We start from the raw sequence: 20,340 nt of genomic DNA on the forward strand, positions 1-20,340 counted from the left end.
TGAAATATTACCGGCTCTTGAATAGTTCATCCGGTGACTCCCAGGTCAGGTCTGGTGGAGACCACAGAATGTGCCGCAGTCATTCCCCCTGTCCACCATTATCCTGGTCTGAGAGTCACCGGACCTAAAGATCCAGAGGAAGGCGAAGAAACCCCCCGGAGAGTTCTACCTCAGGGGGGAAAAAAATTCCTTCCTGACCCCACAAGTGACGATCGGATCTGATCTCCCTGGATCACAACTAGCCTGCTGCATACAGCTGTATGTATTATATAGGATGAGGAGACTCCTCCCTGTAAGAAATGAAAGACAGAGACATTAATGCTGCACAATATGTTGTCCCTATAGAAATAACTATTATTATTACATATACATCAATATTATATACATGTCCTGCCTCTAACAGCTTACAATCTATATAGATCAGGAGACCTGCCCTTAAGAGTTTACACACTAATATTCAAAATACATATCCTGCCCACAGAGCTTACAATCTAACATACAGTACATGTCCTGCTCACAGAGCTTACACTCTAATATACAGTACATGTCCTACCCACAGAGCTAACACTCTAGCACACTAATATATAATACAATCTCTGCTCCTAAGAGCTCACAGAGTAACACAGGCCCTCCTCTTAAGAGCTTACAGGCTTATATTTAGTACATGACTACATGTCTGCCCTAAGGAGCTTACAATCCATTGTACACTACAATACCCCACTCCTAAGAGCTTGCACTGCAATGTACCATACAGATGTCGCCAGTGTTAGGGTACAAACCCACTTGACGTATTTGCTGCGTGAATCAGTCTTAAAAATAAGCAGGCAAAACGCAGGTTGGCTTTATATGATTGTTCTGCATTAAAATACGCAATTGAGTATTTTTTAAGCGTGAAGCTTGTTGTTAGCAAAGCATCAGTTGTTAAAATACGCAATTGCGTATTTTTGAAGCGTGAAGCTACATGTGTTTTTCGCACAGGTTGTTAACAACTGATGCTTTGCTAACAACAAGCTTCACGCTTCAAAAATACGCAATTGCGTATTTTAACGCAGAACAATTGTATAAAGCCAACCTGCGTTTTGCCTGCTTATTTTTAAGACTGGTTCACGCAGCAAATACGTCAAGTGGGTTTGTACCCTTAACATGAACACGACAAAGCATTTCATGGTAACACAAGCTACATGTGTAGAGGCCCTGCTCCCGCAGGAGCTTACAATCTAATTTACAACCTACCACACAGTAGACATACAACAGAGAGGGGGCTGTCTACAAAAGAACAGCCATTTTAAAAGGATTTTTCATGGAATGATGGCCAATGCTGTGCATAGACCATAACTCAATTTTCCTTGAAAAACGCCTTCATGAAGGCCATGTTCACACATGTGCCCAGATGGGGTGTTTACTAAACTCACTTTAGCTCCATGTGTGAACAAGGCCTAAGTGAATAGCTCCCTACCTGGATGTGTTTTCTTCCAGCTGCCAACCTGTAAATAACAGCAGAAGCCTCAGATCTACAACTGTATATTCCGCACCATGTGTGACATCATGAGCATTGTGCCTGTGATGTCATCATAACTGCCACTGTTGTTTATGTATCAAGCTTACAATCAGTGATAAGTGCTCAGCTGTGATTGGTTGTTATGAGCAACAAAGGACATTAGTGTTCAGCTGTGATTGGTTGTTATGGGCAACAAAGGATATTCCTACTGTAAGACTGTGCAATTAATCTCCCCTCAGTGATTTATTTCATATTTATTTATATCCAAACGAAATATTTCAGCCATTTTCTATCAATGCATGATGGTCAATGGTCCATATTTATAGGGTGCAAACTAAATAACATACATCCATATTCATGAATGAATAAATGTATAAAGTGCTAACAGTGCATAGAAGTTATAGTGCACATAGATAGTATCAGTGCTGATATAAGCATTGGGACATAATCATAGTATGTGCTGATGTGAAGGATAAAAACAACAGGGGAGATTTATCAAACATGGTGTAAAGTGAAACTGGCTCAGTTGCCCCTAGCAACCAATCAGATTCCACCTTTTATTCCTCACAGTCTCTTTGGAAAATGAAAGGTGGAATCTGATTGGTTGCCAAGGGCAACTGAGCCAGTTTCACTTTACACCATGTTTGATAAATCTTCCCCAATGAGTCCATCATGTGTGTATGTGTGTGTGTGTGTGTGTGTGTGTGTGTGTGTGTGTGTGTGACATGTGTGGGGGTGGAAGGGACATATGTGGTTGCAAGGTGGCATACCTGGCTAGGCAAACATCTGGCTGCAGGGGACATATCCTATTGCAAGAGACATATTTGGCTCCATGGGACATATCTGACTGGAAGGGGCATACCTAGCAGAAAGAGGCAAATGTGACTGCAGGGCATAGCTGGCAACAGGGGACCTATCTGGCTGCAGGGGGGTACTTGGTTGTATGTGTCATACCTGGGGGGCACATCTGGCTGAAGGATTCGTACCTGCTACTAGGGGCATTTCTGTCTATAGGGGGTATGTCTGGGTACAGAAAGTATTACATCTAGCTACTGGGTGGGCATTATTACTGGCCACAGGGGCTATTATTATTGCGAGGGGGGGGGGGTTAAAAATTGCTACAGGGGCATTAGTATTTGACATTACTTGTCACATTGTTATGGGAGGCTCTAATCTGGGAATCAATTGCTGACAGAGACTTTATACAGTGTAATCTTGGCCTTGTTAAGGCAATGTTTCTAATTGGGGTACATTAGGGATACACAGCTGAAGCATCTTATCACATGAGGGTACTTGACTTGAAAAGGTTGAGAAACACTGTTCTATTTTTGTGGCAGTTTTGGGTAACTTTTTTATACATTTTAAATGAGCCAAATCTGTGCGGATTGAAAATAAATGAAAAATACTAGAAGAAAGATTTTTTTTTTGCTGGATCCAATCAACCTTGGTTAAAAAATAAAAAAACCTAAAGAAAAACGGCAACACAATTACTTGTGTGAAACCCCTCAACTTGAGTTTTTTTTTTTTTTTAATTAAAAGTGATGGTAAGAAGTTAGAACTGGTAAGTGTAGATGCAGATAAATCATAGTCTACTTTTATCATATTCATTCATCCTGTGTTTAACTAGCGGTATTTTAATTCTGAGAGATTATATGTTCATTGTATACAAAGACAAATAACATGTCTGCAAATGATAAATCAGTAGGGTTTATTGCCTTCTCTTACGGCTATAATGTATGCTGCTGGGGATGGAAGAGGCAATCTATAGAAAATTACAGGTATCATTTGTTCCAGCCAAGATTAAGAATTCTGGAATGCAATTCCTAAATTATAAAATGCCTTCGGAATCTTCACTATATAACTAAACTCCCTTGGACAAGAACAAATAAAGCATTCCGGTTATTTCGACATTCCTCTCTCTTCCATATCTTGGTTTATGACTTTATTGATTTTTTCATTTCTTCTTTGTAAACATACAATTGTATTTAATAAGCAAATGGAATGGATATTTTCAAAGTCGTGCAGCAGACACAAAATATGGGCCTCTTCTATCAAAAGCTTGTCAGAAAATAAGTGGCCTTACTATAGCAGCTCTCATTCATATTCTAGTAAGGACTTGGTTGCAAACGTCAATGAAGTTGCTTAGATCAGTGTTACTCCATATCCACTGGTGGTTCTCAGGCCCCCTGCATGCCCATGCAAAACATGTTTTCTTTTGGTCTCTATCACTTCCAGGCACTCCCTCAATGCTTTAGTCTATAGTCATATGACATTTGTGGCTCATATCTGTATGTCACATGGCATCATATAGAAAAAACATCACAAAAACTGAGAGACTACCTGAAAGCAACTGAGACTGGTGGTAGGAGAGAGAAGAATTAGATGGCACATTTTATTTAGGGACTAGTGTGAAGAGAGCATGCTCTACTGAGCATAGTGCTCGATAAAGCATTGGGCTACTCGTCACTGCAATTCATGGTGCTCAGGTCAAAGTGCAAGTCTCCTCCTTGCATGTTTTGCAGCTTTAATTAGCCAATAAACTCACAGGGAAGGCATGGCACTTCCTGATATGCTGTAGCCACGTTGGCCACTGGCATAGCAGTGATTGTACAACTGACTCAGGTGACCTCAATCTATATAGAGTCCTGTCACCTGATGCTCGGCTCAGATGCAGGTAGGCAGAGAGAGACACTGGAGGGGGGAACAACATTAGTGTAGGGAATAATGTAAGTAGAAATACAGACCAGTAGTTAAAAAAAAAGTCAGAAAAGTGTAAGAACCTAAAGTAAAAATTACAAATTTAAATACGTAAATAAAGATATCAGTAGAGTTCCCATCAGCAGAGAAAACCCAGTTCCCACAGCGCTAACCTCTGTAGAGGAACATGTAACTGTGCTGTGCATATGCTAACGTAGGTTCATTCATGAAATACATAACTGACAGGTGTGTTCAGGAATAAACTATTGCTGGCTGCGACTGGACAGCACAGTGATTGTCTGAGCGGCTTTATTGTAGTATTTTAAAATGATTTGTTATTTTTAAGATGTTCATACAACAAAGCCTTGTTATGGAACTGTGTACTATGTGTACTATACATACTATACTAGTGACTCATCAAGGAAACGGGGCATAATATTGTTCCAGAATGCTTCGACACGGAAGAAACCGCACCTTTGCTTAGGGTACCATTCAGATGGTGAGCTGATGAACTTCCTTTGTATATTGTCTGAGCGGGCCTGCAGTAAACAGGGAACCTGAAGAAGCAAGCAGGAGCATGCAGGGGGAGTGCAGACAGGTAAGCAGATAAATATCTAAGTTTTACATGGCTATGGCACTATATTCACATAATGGAATGAAAATCCGCTGCGTGAATGGAGTGACTTGAATAGTAATCATTGTTTTAGGGGATTTCACTGCTAAACTCACAGCATAAAATCTGCTGTTATACGGTACTTGTGAACCTACTCTAAGAGTCCTATTCCACGGGCTGAGGAGGGCCTGATCAACGATGTAAATGAGCGGCAATCTGCTAGATCGCCGCTCGTTTACTGGGCCTATTCCACGGCCCGATGATCGTTGAGCTAGGGCTGCAAGGACATTGTTACCGATGTCCTTGCAGCCCTTGCAGCATCATACATTACCTGGCTGCAGGGCTTGTCCTCCGCTCCGTCTCCTCCCCGGGTCCCCCGCGCTCTATCTTCTGAATGGCCGGTCAGCTGACAGGCCACACTCAGCCAATCACAGGCCACGGCGGTCCCGGCCTGTGATTGGCTGAGCGCTCCGTCAGCTGACCGGCCATTCAGAAGATAGAGCGCGCGGGACCCGGGGATGAAGACAGCGCAGAGAAGAAGCCCTGCAGCCAGGTAATGAATGATGATGATGCTGCTGTTTCTTCTCAAATCGTCGGTCGCCCGCCGCGCACCGCTATTCAACCGTAGCGATGCGCGGTGGGGGAACGATGATTTTAGGTCTGGCTCTAAATGAACGATCAGCCGATGACACGATCATCGGCTGATCGCTCTTTCTATTTCACCGAACGATAATCGGCCGAATCGGGCCAAATGGGGCCGATCCGGCCGATTATCGTTACTGTGGAATAGGGCCCTAAAGGTATGTTCACATGTATATAATCTGCTGCAGGTATAATTGTGTGGATTACACAAAGAATCAGGTGGTAAAAAGTGTGTATTACCACCAAGATGCCTAACAATGTGTGTTCATCCAAATATAGTTAATGTGGCCCCCAACGTGTTTCTGCCACTTATAACAGTCCTGTCATCAGGGGAGTATGAATAGCAGTATCATTTATATTCATAGATACTTTTATTGGCTGCTGCACTACAATCACTGCAGATATACTGTATGAGGTCAAACCACTCAGTTAAAAGAGGAGAAACCTGTATGGTAAATGCAGAACAAAATGTTTACCGCTTAGCTTAGCAAGTAAATGTGTGCTGTAATACTATGCTAACTTAGAGACAGGGTACAATGAATAATAATAAGCAATGTTGTGCCGCTTTGCAGCTTCTCACTGGCCCTGTTAGTCTGTGTGCCTTGCGGGTAAAATGCCATGTATAGGAATACTGTCCTTTCCTGTTCACACAATGTCTTTTTTTTGGCAATATAACGGTTTGATAACAACGAACGTAAATTATGATCATGAGCATTATTGGCAGCTGTCATTGTAAAATAAGAGGCTTTGTTTTAAAAACAAGGGCTGTTATTTTGCATAAAAAGACTTTGTGTGAACATAGCCCCAATGTTACAAGTGTATTGTCTAACTGATGAATCAATAGAGAAAATGCAACCTTCATATTTATTAGATCCTGCCAGCTTTTGGGAAAGAAAGAAAGTAGTTCAGAGTACATGGATCTGAAATAAATCATGCTAACATGAAAAATGGTTTTAATCACAGAGTTGACATTTACCAGTGTACATTGGGAACCACTTTGGATAACCTAGAAATCAGAGCAGGTAAAAATGTAGGAGACAGTGCTAGAAATAAAGGAAATGATACAATATCCTCTCAAGTCATTTTCCTTGGTTCCATTTAATATGGATTGATCGGGCTGCATTTCAACTGGAAGGAGCAGAAAGTTATTTAGTTCAGTGTATTGAGCAGAGCCCATATTGACTAGTGGAATTGAGGCAGCTCTTATCCCCAATTGAACTCTTATTTTGATTGTGAAGAAATACTATTCAAGACGGAGGATGTTATGAAAGATTTTTAGACAAATATAAAAGATATTTGCTTGGAAAGTAAGGGTAACATGAACCCTATGCCACTCTCACACAGCAGTATTTCTGTCAATACTTTGTAGCAGTGTTTGCAAGCCAAAACTACTGTTGGAACCCACACAAAAAAAGAAAGGAAAAAAAACAACAACATAATGAAAAGATGTATATACTTTCTTATTAATTCCTGCACAGAGATGGCTAACTTGTATATGGATGGATAGAGGGGCATCTAACTACTATGTGGGGACAATGAGAGGCCCTAACTGGTATAATGGGGTTCAGAGGGGATTAAAAAGGTTGTCCAAGAAAATGTAATACCTGGCCAGGCTGTTGGAGCTGCGGGGGACATTGTGTTCATAATGCATTTTTACTTGTCCTGTTCCCCTGCCACTGCCAAATCCCGAGCTGCCACTTCTGCAATAATTCCTCTGTTTTTTGAACATCTGATGATCGGAAAGAAACACTCTGTATAGAGTCTATACCCTATACTGTCAGCGGCGGGAGAACAGGTCAAGTAAGTATGCATATGTTGGGAGTACACATAGACAGATAATCAGGATCTTCAGGGCTGATGTTTATGACCCACAGACTGTAGCTACCAGAAGCCTCTACACAGGTCTGTCCTTTCATAACTGCAACTTCCAGAATATTCTAGGAGCATCAAAAGTGTAGAGCATTCTGAGAGTTATAGTTTGACTGAAAACATGTTATTTAGCATGTCGCTTCTCACTGGTTGTCCCTTGGTGGGCCCCAAGAATCATTTCCTCTGGTGGGTCCCAAATACCCCATTCCGCCCCTTGCACCCATTCCACCCCTACAACCTCAGCAGTGTATAATGGTAAAACTCAACATGTTAACATATTATAGAAAATAAAGGTTATAAGACAACTCTACTGTTGTTTTATTCATGGTGTATATCATTCACAATTTTTTCTCCGCAAAATAGATTCTAAATTCTTAGTAAGACAAATGGAAAGGTTATGGGCATGAGCATGTATATATTGCACCAAGATAATTTGACCATGTCAAAGAATACCATTTATCTGATCAATTTTTTTTAATGGCCAAGATGTATTGTAAAATTTTACACTCCTTAGTTCATTAGATGTCTAAGGAATCTTTTTACCCTATTACACAAAGCAGTGGCACGAGGCAAAAATCATGTTGACTTGTACAAACATTTCCATTCACGTCATTCTACGATTTTTCACTGGACCATATTTAATAGCCGTTACTTTGATGGCTGTTAAACAGTATGAAATGTTCATGAAGATCATGTTCAGTCAGATGGATCTGTTTTGTTTGGTGTTTTTCTTATTACGCTAATTGCAACTGATTCGTTATCTTGACAGCTGCAAATAGTGTGCCACACTGAAATGCATACTTTACAGAGAGATTAAGCCGAGGTCAAGACCTGGTTTAAATTGTCTGGCGTTAAACAGCTCCCGATGCCCTAATAAAGAGGCCCGCACCAAGCTCAAGTTGGATTTCAGCGTAGGACATTATTGAATATTGTGAATTTAAATGAAGTATTTTATGCGTGATATAGAATGAATACTAATGTTAAATGAAATTGGATTCATCAGCTCTAATAAAGGGAATACCAAGAGATGGGAAATAGAAAAGGCTGAAATTGAAAACAGCACGCAGCTGATTAAGTGGAAACTAAGAAATAATGAAAAATTGAAGGACTGCATGCAAGGATATGTTAGATTACATTGCTTTTCTAAGATTGGCAGATTTGAGATATCTTTGTTCACACATAATTTCTGGCCAGAGTGATGGGCTTTTTTCTGACATTGTTTCCGTAAACAGGGAACTGTACATTAAACAGAATCTATTGTGATGTTAAGTACAATCCCTGTAGAGATGTTTTGTTTGGAAAAAAGCAATAATGAAGGTACTCTATGGAGTTCAGAATGAGCACGAGGCAGTAGAAAAACCTTCATAGTTAACATCAAGTACATTGATTTACAAAACATCAAACAGAATGAGAAATATTTATGAATGCTATATAAGCAACAAACCACTTTGAGGAGAAGGTGTGGTGTGTACTGCATTACCCAACGTTAGGTGTGATAATGCCACCATAAGTGAAGATTAAAGAAGCAGACACTTTAACTGTAATTTTGAACAATAATGCATATAATAATTGGAAAAAGGATGCAATTTTTGGGAAATCGTTTAAAGAAATAGTACCCTTTTAAATGGCCTGACTTGAGCAAGATTGGCATTTTGACCCCACAGGTGTTTTGCAGAAATTAATGTGCATGTGTAATACATATACTGTATATAGGAGTTTTTTTTAGCTGTAGGTCTTCTTCCCAGGATTCATGCTCCGCTGGGAGGGTGGGGGGCATCTCTCTATAGCCCTCCAAGTGTAAAAGCTCCCACCTCTCATAGTCCAACAGGCACCAAGGCTTTGATAGCAAATTCCCTAAACCAAATGGTGCTGGAGACTACATGTAGATGACCTGGAGCCGTAATTCCATATGCCCCCTGCGTCTCAATCTTCTCTAGGACTCCGGGTATGGATGCGTGGAACTAGTACTCAAAGCTGGGTAGAGAAGCTATGTTTGGCCTAAAAGTTCTGGGGCCCAGTCAGATCCTATGGTACCCTATGACCCCTTGTGGGAAAGTTATGACCCCTGTTAGGATTGAACAGGTTTTACTTTTAGTCTAAGGGGGAGGAACTTGGGACTGCGTTTGTGTGCTAGGTATCTTGAAACTAGCAGCATGTATATACGCATATCCGAGATGTCAGACTTACTCTGCTATCTGCTGCATATCTTCCGATATGAAGATGTGCGACCAATATCGATAAAGTTTAAAGCCAGCTCGAAAGATGCAATAAGCTGTTTTACATGGGCTGATTAACGGCCGAAGAAGAGCTTTTAGCAACGATCCTGGCTGATAATCAGTCCACGTAAAAGGTCCTTAACATGGCTGAATGCACAACTCATTGTTCCTTAGCACTAAAGGGATGTAACAGCAGGAGACCATTTCTAGTGACACTGCTGTTTAAAAGAAACAGGAAGTAGAGATGAAGGAAGTGAAGCACTTCATTAACGCAGCAGTTGATTTATCAGTCGTCTGCCTTTGAACTCCATTCTGCTCCATGCCATTCCTCTTTGCGTGCCAGGAAAAATTAGATCCAGTCCTGAGAAACTGGGAGAAGTTTCCCAGGACTGGATCCAGCTTTTCCAAGCACCTGAAGCAGCACAGAGTTCAAAGGCAGCCGACTGATAGGGAATGATGTAGGGAATGTTTTCTTGGCAGATCATAAGCCCTTGGGTACTTGTGAATAGACATAACTTGACAGTGGGGCTTAGCAGTAGCTTCTAAGCATTGTGGCTGACCAAGTTCATCCCTCCATGGCAACTTTATACCCTATTATGGAAAGACAATTTCAAGAGGACAATGCACCATGCCACAAGGGCCATATAGTTAGGAGTTTTTCTTGCTTCTTTGCGTTTCACATTCCATAGATTTTAATCTTGTAAGACCTTAAAACACGCCATCAGCGCCTCCATGAAAATGTTAAAAACTTACAATAACCTTTGTCAACATTCATTGTTACTGCAGAAGTGTTTCTACACCAAGTAGAATCTATGCCATGATGAATGGCAGTGGGTCTGCAGACCAAAGGAGGTCAAACATGAAACGTGATGAATGACGCTTATATAGACTAAACTCCTTTAAAATTGTTTTTATATATTTATACAAATAACATTTAACAGTACAGCTGTTTACACATGTAAACAAAGCTATGAAATTATTTTATAATAATTAGAATTTTGAACCCGGCTTTGAATAAGAAAATCTTAAAGGGAAACTGTCAGCTCTAGATCATGCTCAGAGCTCAAGGGTCAAAAAGGCTGTTTCCCTCCCCAACTCCTCCCCTCTTAAATTGAATGACATACAGATCTCATATTCCTGCAGTGAATCATGCACATCAATCAGTCAAAGCAGGGATGGGTGGGGGAGGGAGAAGGAATGCATCCCGAGGTTCAAAGCAGCCTTTCTGATCCATCAGAAAGAAATGGGCATGATCTAGAGCTTCCCCTATATTAAATAATAGTTATTATATACAGTACATATGCCATAAAAGTACACTTAATAATGGGTTCAACTGCTGGGAGAACAGGGTACCTGGTGGAGAATTAAAGTACATGCACGCTTAGGCTCCCGCAAAGTCAATAAGAGATATGTAAAACGTCTTTATTAAGTTCACATAAAAATAATTGTAAATCAGTAAATATGCATATGTTACGCTGTGTACATAAAAAGTAAGCTAAATACCTTTCATATGTGCAGTGTTCTGGCACAATCTATGGGCAATAAATTTCTTTTCAGTAAGTGTATTATAAGGAATTTAAGGAATAAAAGGGGAAATGAGTGAAGTACAGAGGGATAGCCTACTGTTTAAAAGAGTTCAAGTGTGTTAGAAGTTGGAGATTTGCCAATACACTTTGCTAAATATAAACCACAGAGGCCTCCGGGTCTCCTACCTCATTTGTCTGCTGGACACAGTTATTCTAGCGCACTGCAAAATGCAACAAATTTCACCAACTGTACTCACAAGGGGCAGACTATTGTATTTCTGTCAGTACTGCATGTTATTATGTTTCAGTTAACTTCTTGCCTTCTGGATTATATGCGTGCTTTTTGTAATCCTTTCTAAATACTAAAAACATATAGGACTTGAATGTTTTGAAGAGTTAGGGGGATCTACCATATATACTCTATATACTCTTATTAAAAATAGGTAAAAAGCACATAATGTTATTGTCAAATTCTAAATAAATTATAATATAAAGTAATTTCTTTGACAATAAAATAAATGGGTTTCCTTTCTTGTGCTTCATTGAAGAGGTGATCAAACCTTTTAGAATCGATGGCCTATGCTCCAGATAGGTCATCAATATAAGATTAGACAGGTGCCGATACCTGGCAACTTTACTGATCCGCCGACTGAAGAGGCCTTGACGGACCTGCCAGACAAAAACCTAAATGCTGTGATTGCTGTTTGTTGTGACTTTAAGGCTGTGTTTATACATGCATTCACATTGCATTGGCATTGATTTACACTCCACAGTGTGCAAAACATACCCTTAGGAGATAAATGACCAGCATCAATGGAATCGCTATTGTCTGTCATTAGCAGTGGGTGTTTGCTGCAGATGGCAATTGACATATGCTGTGTATGGAGAGGCCTTCCTCTACCTGTCACGTGAATCAATCAGGAAGGGGTTAAGACCATTTCCCCTTTTCCACTAAGAGCAGAACGCTCAGGTATAGTTTACTTTCATATGACAAGTGGATTTGCAAGGGATTTCTGCACTACAGATGTGTTCATAACTTCTGCCAAGATGAAAGCACCGTGTCCCAGATCAGGGACTATCACCAAGTCTTGTGCTGTACTGCTAACATTAAGACACTTGTTATCCTTGGAAGTGGAGTTTTTTGCGACAAGGTTCAGTATTATGCCATTCTCCACTTGAAAAGTTAATTGTGCAGTAAATATGCCGTAATATTCAGGTTAATATAGGGCACAGTGCAGGTACTTACCAGTCGACAGCCTTCAAGAGAACTGACTAGCTGTGCATTTTGACAAGACAGAATGGATCCCGCCAAGTTGAGCATGACACAAACAGCAGACAGCAGCATAAAAAAGGTTATCTGAAAATAGATCACAAACAGCACATTAGTAAAACAGCTGCTAAATGTTAAAACAAAACTGCACAAAAAATGCAAATACATTTAGGAAAAACATAATAGAGGGACTATATTACATTTAATGTTTTGGTTTTATTAGCAAATCTGTAAATGGCCACTTCACCACTTATAAACTTCTTAGGCCTTATTCACGCGTTCACCAAAGCTGTCCGTATTTGTGGATCCGCAATCACGGTTCAGCTTAGTGCACATTAATTTATATTGGCTAATTCATACAGTCCACTTTCATTTTGATCCGCAATCCGTTCCATAAAAAAATGTCCTAGTGCAGATTGTGATTGCGGTACTGATTACCAATAGAAGTCCACGGGATCCATGTGTTTTGTGGACGTCACGGATGTCACATCCATGACATCCGTGAAAAACGTGGATCAAATCTACGCAAACTAGTCCCATTTTTTTAACAGTTCAACATTTTATGGATACGAAAACGGATGCAATTACAGATGATTTTTAATGGTTCACGGACAAAAAATAGCGGGAGGTTTTGCGAGCCAGAAAAATCACTGAACGTGTGAATGAGGCCTTACATGTAAAAGTTGCTTGGCTGTGACTGCATCCTTAGCACCCCTTTATCTATGCCTCAAGTATGGAGACTAATGTCTATTTACCCCAACAGGTCCAGACTTGAAATGTGCCACAATCCATTCAGCCATTCCTATGTTTGTGGGCTGGGTAGGTCAGTGGGCCACCCTTTAACGGGTAACAACCAGCTGGTTCTCACAAACTGAGGGCTTATTACCACGTCCTATGAGCCACGCAGCTGTGCCAGTACAGTACTGAAAAGATTTTAACTGGACCTCCTGGCATTATAATGATATGATAATGATATAATGATGATGGCAGGATTATGTTTTTCAATAATCTGTTTCGTTGTGCACCATCTGTTTATACGGAATGTATAACAAAAAAGCCCTTTGTTAAAATAACTGCTAGTTTGAGGAACTTAGTTCTTATTTCAGTAAAGTTTCTCAAAAGGTTCTGGTGGGTGCATAGGCCATTCTATGCCTTCTCCCAAGGTACAGGCAGCGAGATGATCATAATACAGCCTGTATCATTGAGCAACACAGACAACTTGATAAATTACCCCCCAAAGTCCTTGTAGTGACACAAAGTGGAGATCTCATCTCTGCGTTATTACTGAATGAAAGCATAGGCAGCATTATTATTGAATGGTGATAGAAGGGGCATTATTACTAAATGGGGGCACAGGGGACACAATATTACTGAATGGTAATAGAAGGGGCATTATTACTAAATGGGGGAACAGGGACAATATTACTAAATGGTAATAAAAGGGGCATTATTACTAAATGGGGGCACAGGGACAATATTACGGAATGATGATAAAAGGGGCATTATTATTAAATGGGGGCACAGGGGACAATATTACTGAATGGTTGTAAAGCTGAATAAGGCGATGGGTCCAGATGGGATCCATCCCAGGGTTCTTAAAGAACTCAGATCTGTGATTGCTGCCCCCCTGACAGATCTGCATAACCAATCCCTGCTAACAGGAGATGTCCCCGATGATTGGAGAACAGCCAATGTTATACCAATCCACAAGAAGGGGAATAGAGAAGAGCCCAGTAACTACAGGCCAGTGAGCCTGACATCTGTAGTAGTGAAAATGATGGAAACTCTTCTAAAAAAGAAGATAATGAATCATCTAAGAATCAACAATTTGATGGATCCAAACCAGCATGGCTTTACTGAGGGCCGATCATGTCAGACTAATCTCATTGATTTCTATGATTATGCCACAAAAGTGATGGATGAAGGTTGTGCCCTGCATATCGCCTATCTGGACTTCAGCAAAGCTTTTGATACAGTTCCCCATAAAGAGCTGATAGAGAAGTTGGAGAAAATTGGACTAAATCCCTGGATAGTTCAGTGGATTTGTGGTTGGCTGAAGGATAGATATCAGAGGGTTGTTGTTAATGGTGTATATTCTGAGCAGAGACTGGTTACAAGTGGTGTGCCACAAGGGTCTGTTCTGGGTCCTATTCTTTTTAATATGTTTGTAAGTCACATAGAAGAAGGGTTGGTAGGTAAAGTTTGTCTGTTTGCTGACGACACAAAAGTGTGCAATAGGGTGGATATTCCAGGAGGTGTCAGTAATATGGAAAACGATTTAGCTTTGCTAGATAAGTGGTCCAAACAGTGGAAATTGAAGTTCAACGTTTCCAAATGTAAAATAATGCACTTGGGGAGGAGGAATCCTATCCGAGTATCACATCGGCAGTACTGTGTTGGAAAAGACTTCAGAAGAGAAGGATTTAGGGGTAATGATTTCTGACAGCCTTAAAATGAGTCACCAGTGCAACCAGGCGGTGGGGAAAGCAAATCGTATGCTGGGGTGTATAGCTAGAGGTATAACCAGTAGGAAGAGGGAGATTGTGATCCCGCTGTATAAAGCTCTGGTGAGACCAAATCTGGAATACTGTGTCCAGTTCTGGAGACCTCACCTAAAAAAGGACATTGATAAAATAGAATGGGTCCAAAGACGGGCTACAAAAATGGTGGAAGGTGTGAGGCATAAATCATATCAGGAAAGACTTAAAGATTTGAATCTGTATAGTCTGGAGGAAAGACGGGAAAGGGGGGACATGATTGAAACCTTTAAGTATGTTAAGGCAGTGATTTTCAACCTTTTTTGAGCTGCGGCACACTTTTTATACTTAAAAAATCCCGGGGCACACCACCAACCAAAATGGCACAAAATGACACTAAAACAGTACATATTATACATATAGTTAATAATATAGATTCTAAATGTATTTATACTCACTCAGTGTGAAACCTGGGCCTGTTTTCTTCTCCCCCTGTGCTTCTCTCCTGTGCTTCTCTCCACCATACTTCTCCCCCCTGCTTCTCTCCTGTGCTTCTCCCCCCTGCTTCTCGCCTGTGCTTCTCTCCACCATGCTTCTCTCCTGTGCTTCTCTCCACCATACTTCTCTCCCCCCTGCTTCTCTCCACCAAACTTCTCTCTCCTGTGCTTTTCTCCTGTGCTTCTCCCCCCTGATTCTCTCCTGTGCTTCTCTCCACCATGCTTCTCTCCCCCCTGCTTCTCTCCCCTGTTTCTCCACCATCCCCAGGTTTCTCTCCCCCATTGTTTTCTCCTGTTTCACAGGGGCACCATAGTTTGGGGAACTTTCCCCGCGGCACACCCGACCATGTGTCGTGGCACACTGTGTTAAGGGACTAAACAAGGTTCAAGAGGAGAGTGTTTTTAGTAAAAAACTGAGCTCAAGAACAAGAGGACACAGTGAGAGGTTAGTTGGGGGAAAGATCAGAAGCAATGTAAGAAAATATTATTTTACTGAAAGAGTAGTAGATACCTGGAACAAACTTCCAGCAGAGGTGGTTGGTAAATCTACAATAACAGAATTTAAACACGCCTGGGATAGACATATATCTATCCTAAGATAATAAGAAAGAAAATACTAAAAGGGCAGACTAGATGTACCCAGTGGTCTTTTTCTGCCGACAATCTTCTATGTTTCTAAAAAGGGGCGTTATTACTAAATGGGGCACAGGGGACAATATCACTAAATGGTGATAAAAGGGGCGTTATTACTAAATGGGGCACAGGGGACAATATCACTAAATGGTGATAAAAGGGGTGTTATTACTAAATGGGGGCACATGGGACAATATTACTGAATGGGGGCAAAAGGGGCACTATTACTATATGAAGGCACAGGGAACATAATCACTATATAGGGCACAGGGGGACATTTTTGCTACATGAAGAGACAAATACTTTTTTGATTAACAACAATTTTGTATTGTATGTATTGTAGGCATGTGGCCTGTCAACTCTTTTTTTTAATATACTTCCCATTTACCCGCCCATGTTTAAGACCTCTGGATTAAACACAATACAAAGACATGTTCATTTTGGGGCATTCCTCAGTATAGAAGGCATTAGGGCACATTTATTAACCCCTAGGCAACCTAAGACGTACCAGTACGTCATGGGTAACTGTCCCCAGAGGACCCTGGGCGTACCGGTACATCCTGTGTTATGAAGCACACTCCGAAGCAGAGCGCGCTTCATAGGAGGTGGGGGCCGGCTGCAGTGAGCCGGGCCCTCACCGTTAATGAAAGGCTGCAGCGATCGCGCTGCAGCAAGGCAGGCTCAATGAGTGGAACGCCAATTACATTGATCAATGCTATGCCTATAGCATAGCATTGTACAGTGTCTGCAATCTAGTAATTGCAGGTAAAAGTCCCCCAGTCCCCAAGGGTAAAAAAGTAAGAAATGTTTTTATAAATACCCCAAAGCCCCTCCACCAATAAAAGTTAAAATCACCCCCCTTTCCCATTATATTAATAAAACATATAAAAATAAATAAATAAACATATTATATACCGGAACAAGCATAATTGTCTGATCTATTAAAATATAACAATCGTCATCGCGAATGGCGTAAATGAAAAGAGGGAAAAAAGCGCCAGAATTACCAATTTTTTGTTACATTATATATATAAACAAAATGTATTAAAAAGTGATCAAAACTTCAGAGCTACAAAAATATGGTATTAATAAAAACTAGAGATCATGGCGCAAAAAATGACACCCCATACAGCCCCATTGAAAAAAAAAGGATTTAATAAAAAAATATATATAACATTAGAGAATCTGTGTAAACCTGCATTTGGTTGTGTTCGGGCTGACCTACAGAATAATGGTATCATGTCGCTTTTACCATATAGTGCATTACGTAGACACAGGAACCCTCCAAAATTTACCATATTGCATTCTTTTTTACGATTTCACCAATTTATATCTTCATAAATTATATTTTGGGGGTCCATCATACATGTTATGGTAGAATGAAAGATGCCATTACAAAGTACAACTATTCCTATAAAAAACAAGCCCTCACATGACCCTGTTGATAGAATAATGAAAGTGATAGAGCTCTTAGAAGGGGAGGAGGGAAAAAAACGAAAACACAAAAATAAAAATTTGCGCGGTCCACTGGGTCATTTTGGGCCTGCTCCTCAAAGAGTAAATGTTCATTCACAGTTTTGTAAAAAAAAGTGGTGGAAAATAACATCAGGTCTAAACTTGTACTATATTCTTTAACACAGCATTATTTTCAAGAATACTCCATTATGTATGCTGCACTGATGTAGAGATTCTTGAAACTGAATTTGCATGAATAATGTTGAAGTTTTTTTTTTTTTTTTTTAGGAAGAAATAAGTAAGAAATAAGCGTTTTTAAGCCTCTATGGTCTCCAAGTTCTAGTCTTGGGGACTAATTTCATTGCTAATAATAGTGCAAAGCAGGGAACATCTTTAACAATTAAATAAATGGGGACCTACAGTACAGTATGCATTATGAGACTTTCAGACATGACTAAACAGATGGTGTCATTGTGTATAAGGGCTTTACATATATTTTTATTATATTATGTTTTTATCAGGTATGACACTTATAAAAAGTACATTATGTCTTCAGTCCTTTGGTAATAAATATTCTCATATGTAAAGAAAAAAATGTCTACATTTGCATGTAAGGCCTGAAATGCCTTACTGATTTTATAATACTGTGAGAAAGGCAGGAAAAGAGAGAACATCTGATTTATAACCTTTTCAATGCTAAAAGCTTTGCTTTGCCTTTGTTTTAAATTGTAGTATGTATGTGTCTCTATGAACAGTCTAAATCTACAAGCGTTTCAGTAATGGACTGAGATGCTAAATAGCTATTCTGTATCAAGCTACAGATGTGACCTGTGCACTGGTGGATACTGAATCACAGCATTTCAGCTATAAAAAGTATTAATGAGTCATACATCTGTTTTTGGTTGATGTAATAGGAATATTCCGGAACATACTATGGAATGCTAGCCATTTCATGTGGTACTGGCTTTCACCCATAATTATTTACTGTTCTCTATCAAATGTCTATAGCCTTTGTCTGAACAAAGAGATGGTCTAAATGTTTTATATTAGTCTGCTCTAGTCAAACTGTTTTATCTCATCTTATTTCATGAAGTGTGTTAGCAAAGTTTAGTCTTAAACAGATTCTGTAGAGGTAATAAAAAAAAGGTTTGCAAAGTATATAATATACTTCATGTCATAAGTCAGTCTAATGCTGACTGGTGCTTTAGATACAAACGTGTATAAGATGGGTACATACAGTGGAACAACAGATCAAGAAAAACTGATTGTGTCAAAATAGTAGAACTGATCCGGCAATTTGGGACAATCACTCATGACGTGTGACTTGGCCCCAGTACCTTCAATGCTTTGTCTGTCAGACGTAGGCAGAGCGGCAATTTCGAAATAGTAAATAGGCATGGGAGAGGAGCCATAGCAGCATGTGGTAATACTGCCCTCTTCTCAGCCAGCCAAGCTTGATTGGCAGCCTGAGAGCAGTGAACTTAAAGAGGACCTGTCACCCCCGGTGCCGGGGTGGCAGGCTCCCGACCCCCCATTACAGCCCCCTATACTCACCTGATCCCGCCGGGTCCCGCTTCCTGATCCGGTCGGGTCACGAAGATATGAGCGCCCGAAACCCGGCACGCGCGCTCACAGGAGAGTCCGATGCCCATAGGGAATGACGGAGCATCGGACTCCCATTCATTCTCTATGAGCGTCGGACTCTCCTGTGAGCGCGTGCCGTGCTTTGGGCGCTCATACCTTTGTGACCCGACCGGATCAGGAAGCGGGACCCGGCAGGATCAGGTGAGTATAGGGGGCTGTAACGGGGGGTAGGGAGCCTGGCACGGGGGGTGACAGGTCTCCTTTAATGCAAAGCCCAGCACTCAGGCTCCCGACAAAATGTGAGGGGCTGGAAACAGAGCGAAGGCAGCGTGACTACATGTTGATGTGGCTCCGTCCCCATGCCTAGTTACTGGTTGTTGGTACTGCACTAAATGCTGTGCAGGCATGATGGGAATTGTAATTTTGCAACAGCTGGAGGCAACAGTTTGACACCCTTGTCTTAGGGGCCTATTCTATGGAGAGATAAATGTCAGAATCGGCCCGATCCAGCCGATTATCGATCCGTGTAATAAATACAACGATCAGTCAATGACAACGATCATCGGCTGATCGTTGATATAGATTTAAACCTATAATTGTCAGGTGCAGACTGCGCATCACTGCGTGTAATAGCGGTGCACGGCAGGCTACTGACGATTTACATTACCTATGCTGCAGGGCTCCTCTTGCACTCTGCTTCTCCCCGGGTCCCGCGCGTTCCAGCTTCTGAGCTGACAGGCCGCTCAGCCAATCACAGGCCAGGACCGCCACGGCCAGTGATTAGATGAGCGGCCTGTCAGCTGGGACAAGCCGCTCTGAAGCTGGAGCGCACGGCATCGGGAGAGAAGAAGGCCACAAGAGCAGCCCTGCAGCCTGGATAGGTAATGTATAAAGTTTAAACAAGGGCTGCAAGTACATTGGTAACAATTTCCATGCAGCCCTTGTTAAACGATAATCGGGCCGTGTAATAGGCCCAGTAAATAAGCGCCGACCTGCAGATCGGCGCTCGTTTACAGTTATTATCGGGTCCCCATTGGCCCCTGTAATAACACCCTTAGACAATCTCTCTAACAGATACCTTTTCTTCAGACCCCAGAATTCATTAAAACACAATTAATTTGATCAAGATAATGTTAAAAAAAGCAGCAATGTTGAATACATTATAGCAGTTTTTTTGCCACAACTTTGTGAACATAGCTGCTTAACCCAGGACTTAACCCAGGACCAGGCTAGTTTTCGTTTTTGCGTTTTCATTTTTTCCTCCTTTTGCTTAAAAGGCCATGGCACTTGCATTTTTACACCTACAGACCCGCATGAGCCCTTTTTTTTGCGTCACTAATTGTACTTTGCAATGGCAGGCTGA

At 41.0% G+C, this 20,340-nt stretch overlaps 1 protein-coding gene across 1 annotated transcript in view; it reads right to left on the bottom strand.

The window, feature by feature from the left end:
- ENTREP2 (endosomal transmembrane epsin interactor 2) overlaps window positions 1-20,340 on the bottom strand; it is a 559,705-nt gene that overhangs the window by 220,448 nt on the left and 318,917 nt on the right. Inside the window, exon 3 of the mRNA XM_069956552.1 lies at window positions 12,308-12,418. Within this exon, the coding sequence (XP_069812653.1) occupies window positions 12,308-12,418 (111 nt within the window). The remainder of the gene's footprint in view (window positions 1-12,307; window positions 12,419-20,340) is intronic.

Source organism: Dendropsophus ebraccatus, chromosome 1 (assembly GCF_027789765.1).
Source record: "Dendropsophus ebraccatus isolate aDenEbr1 chromosome 1, aDenEbr1.pat, whole genome shotgun sequence".
Lineage (NCBI taxonomy): Eukaryota > Metazoa > Chordata > Amphibia > Anura > Hylidae > Dendropsophus > Dendropsophus ebraccatus.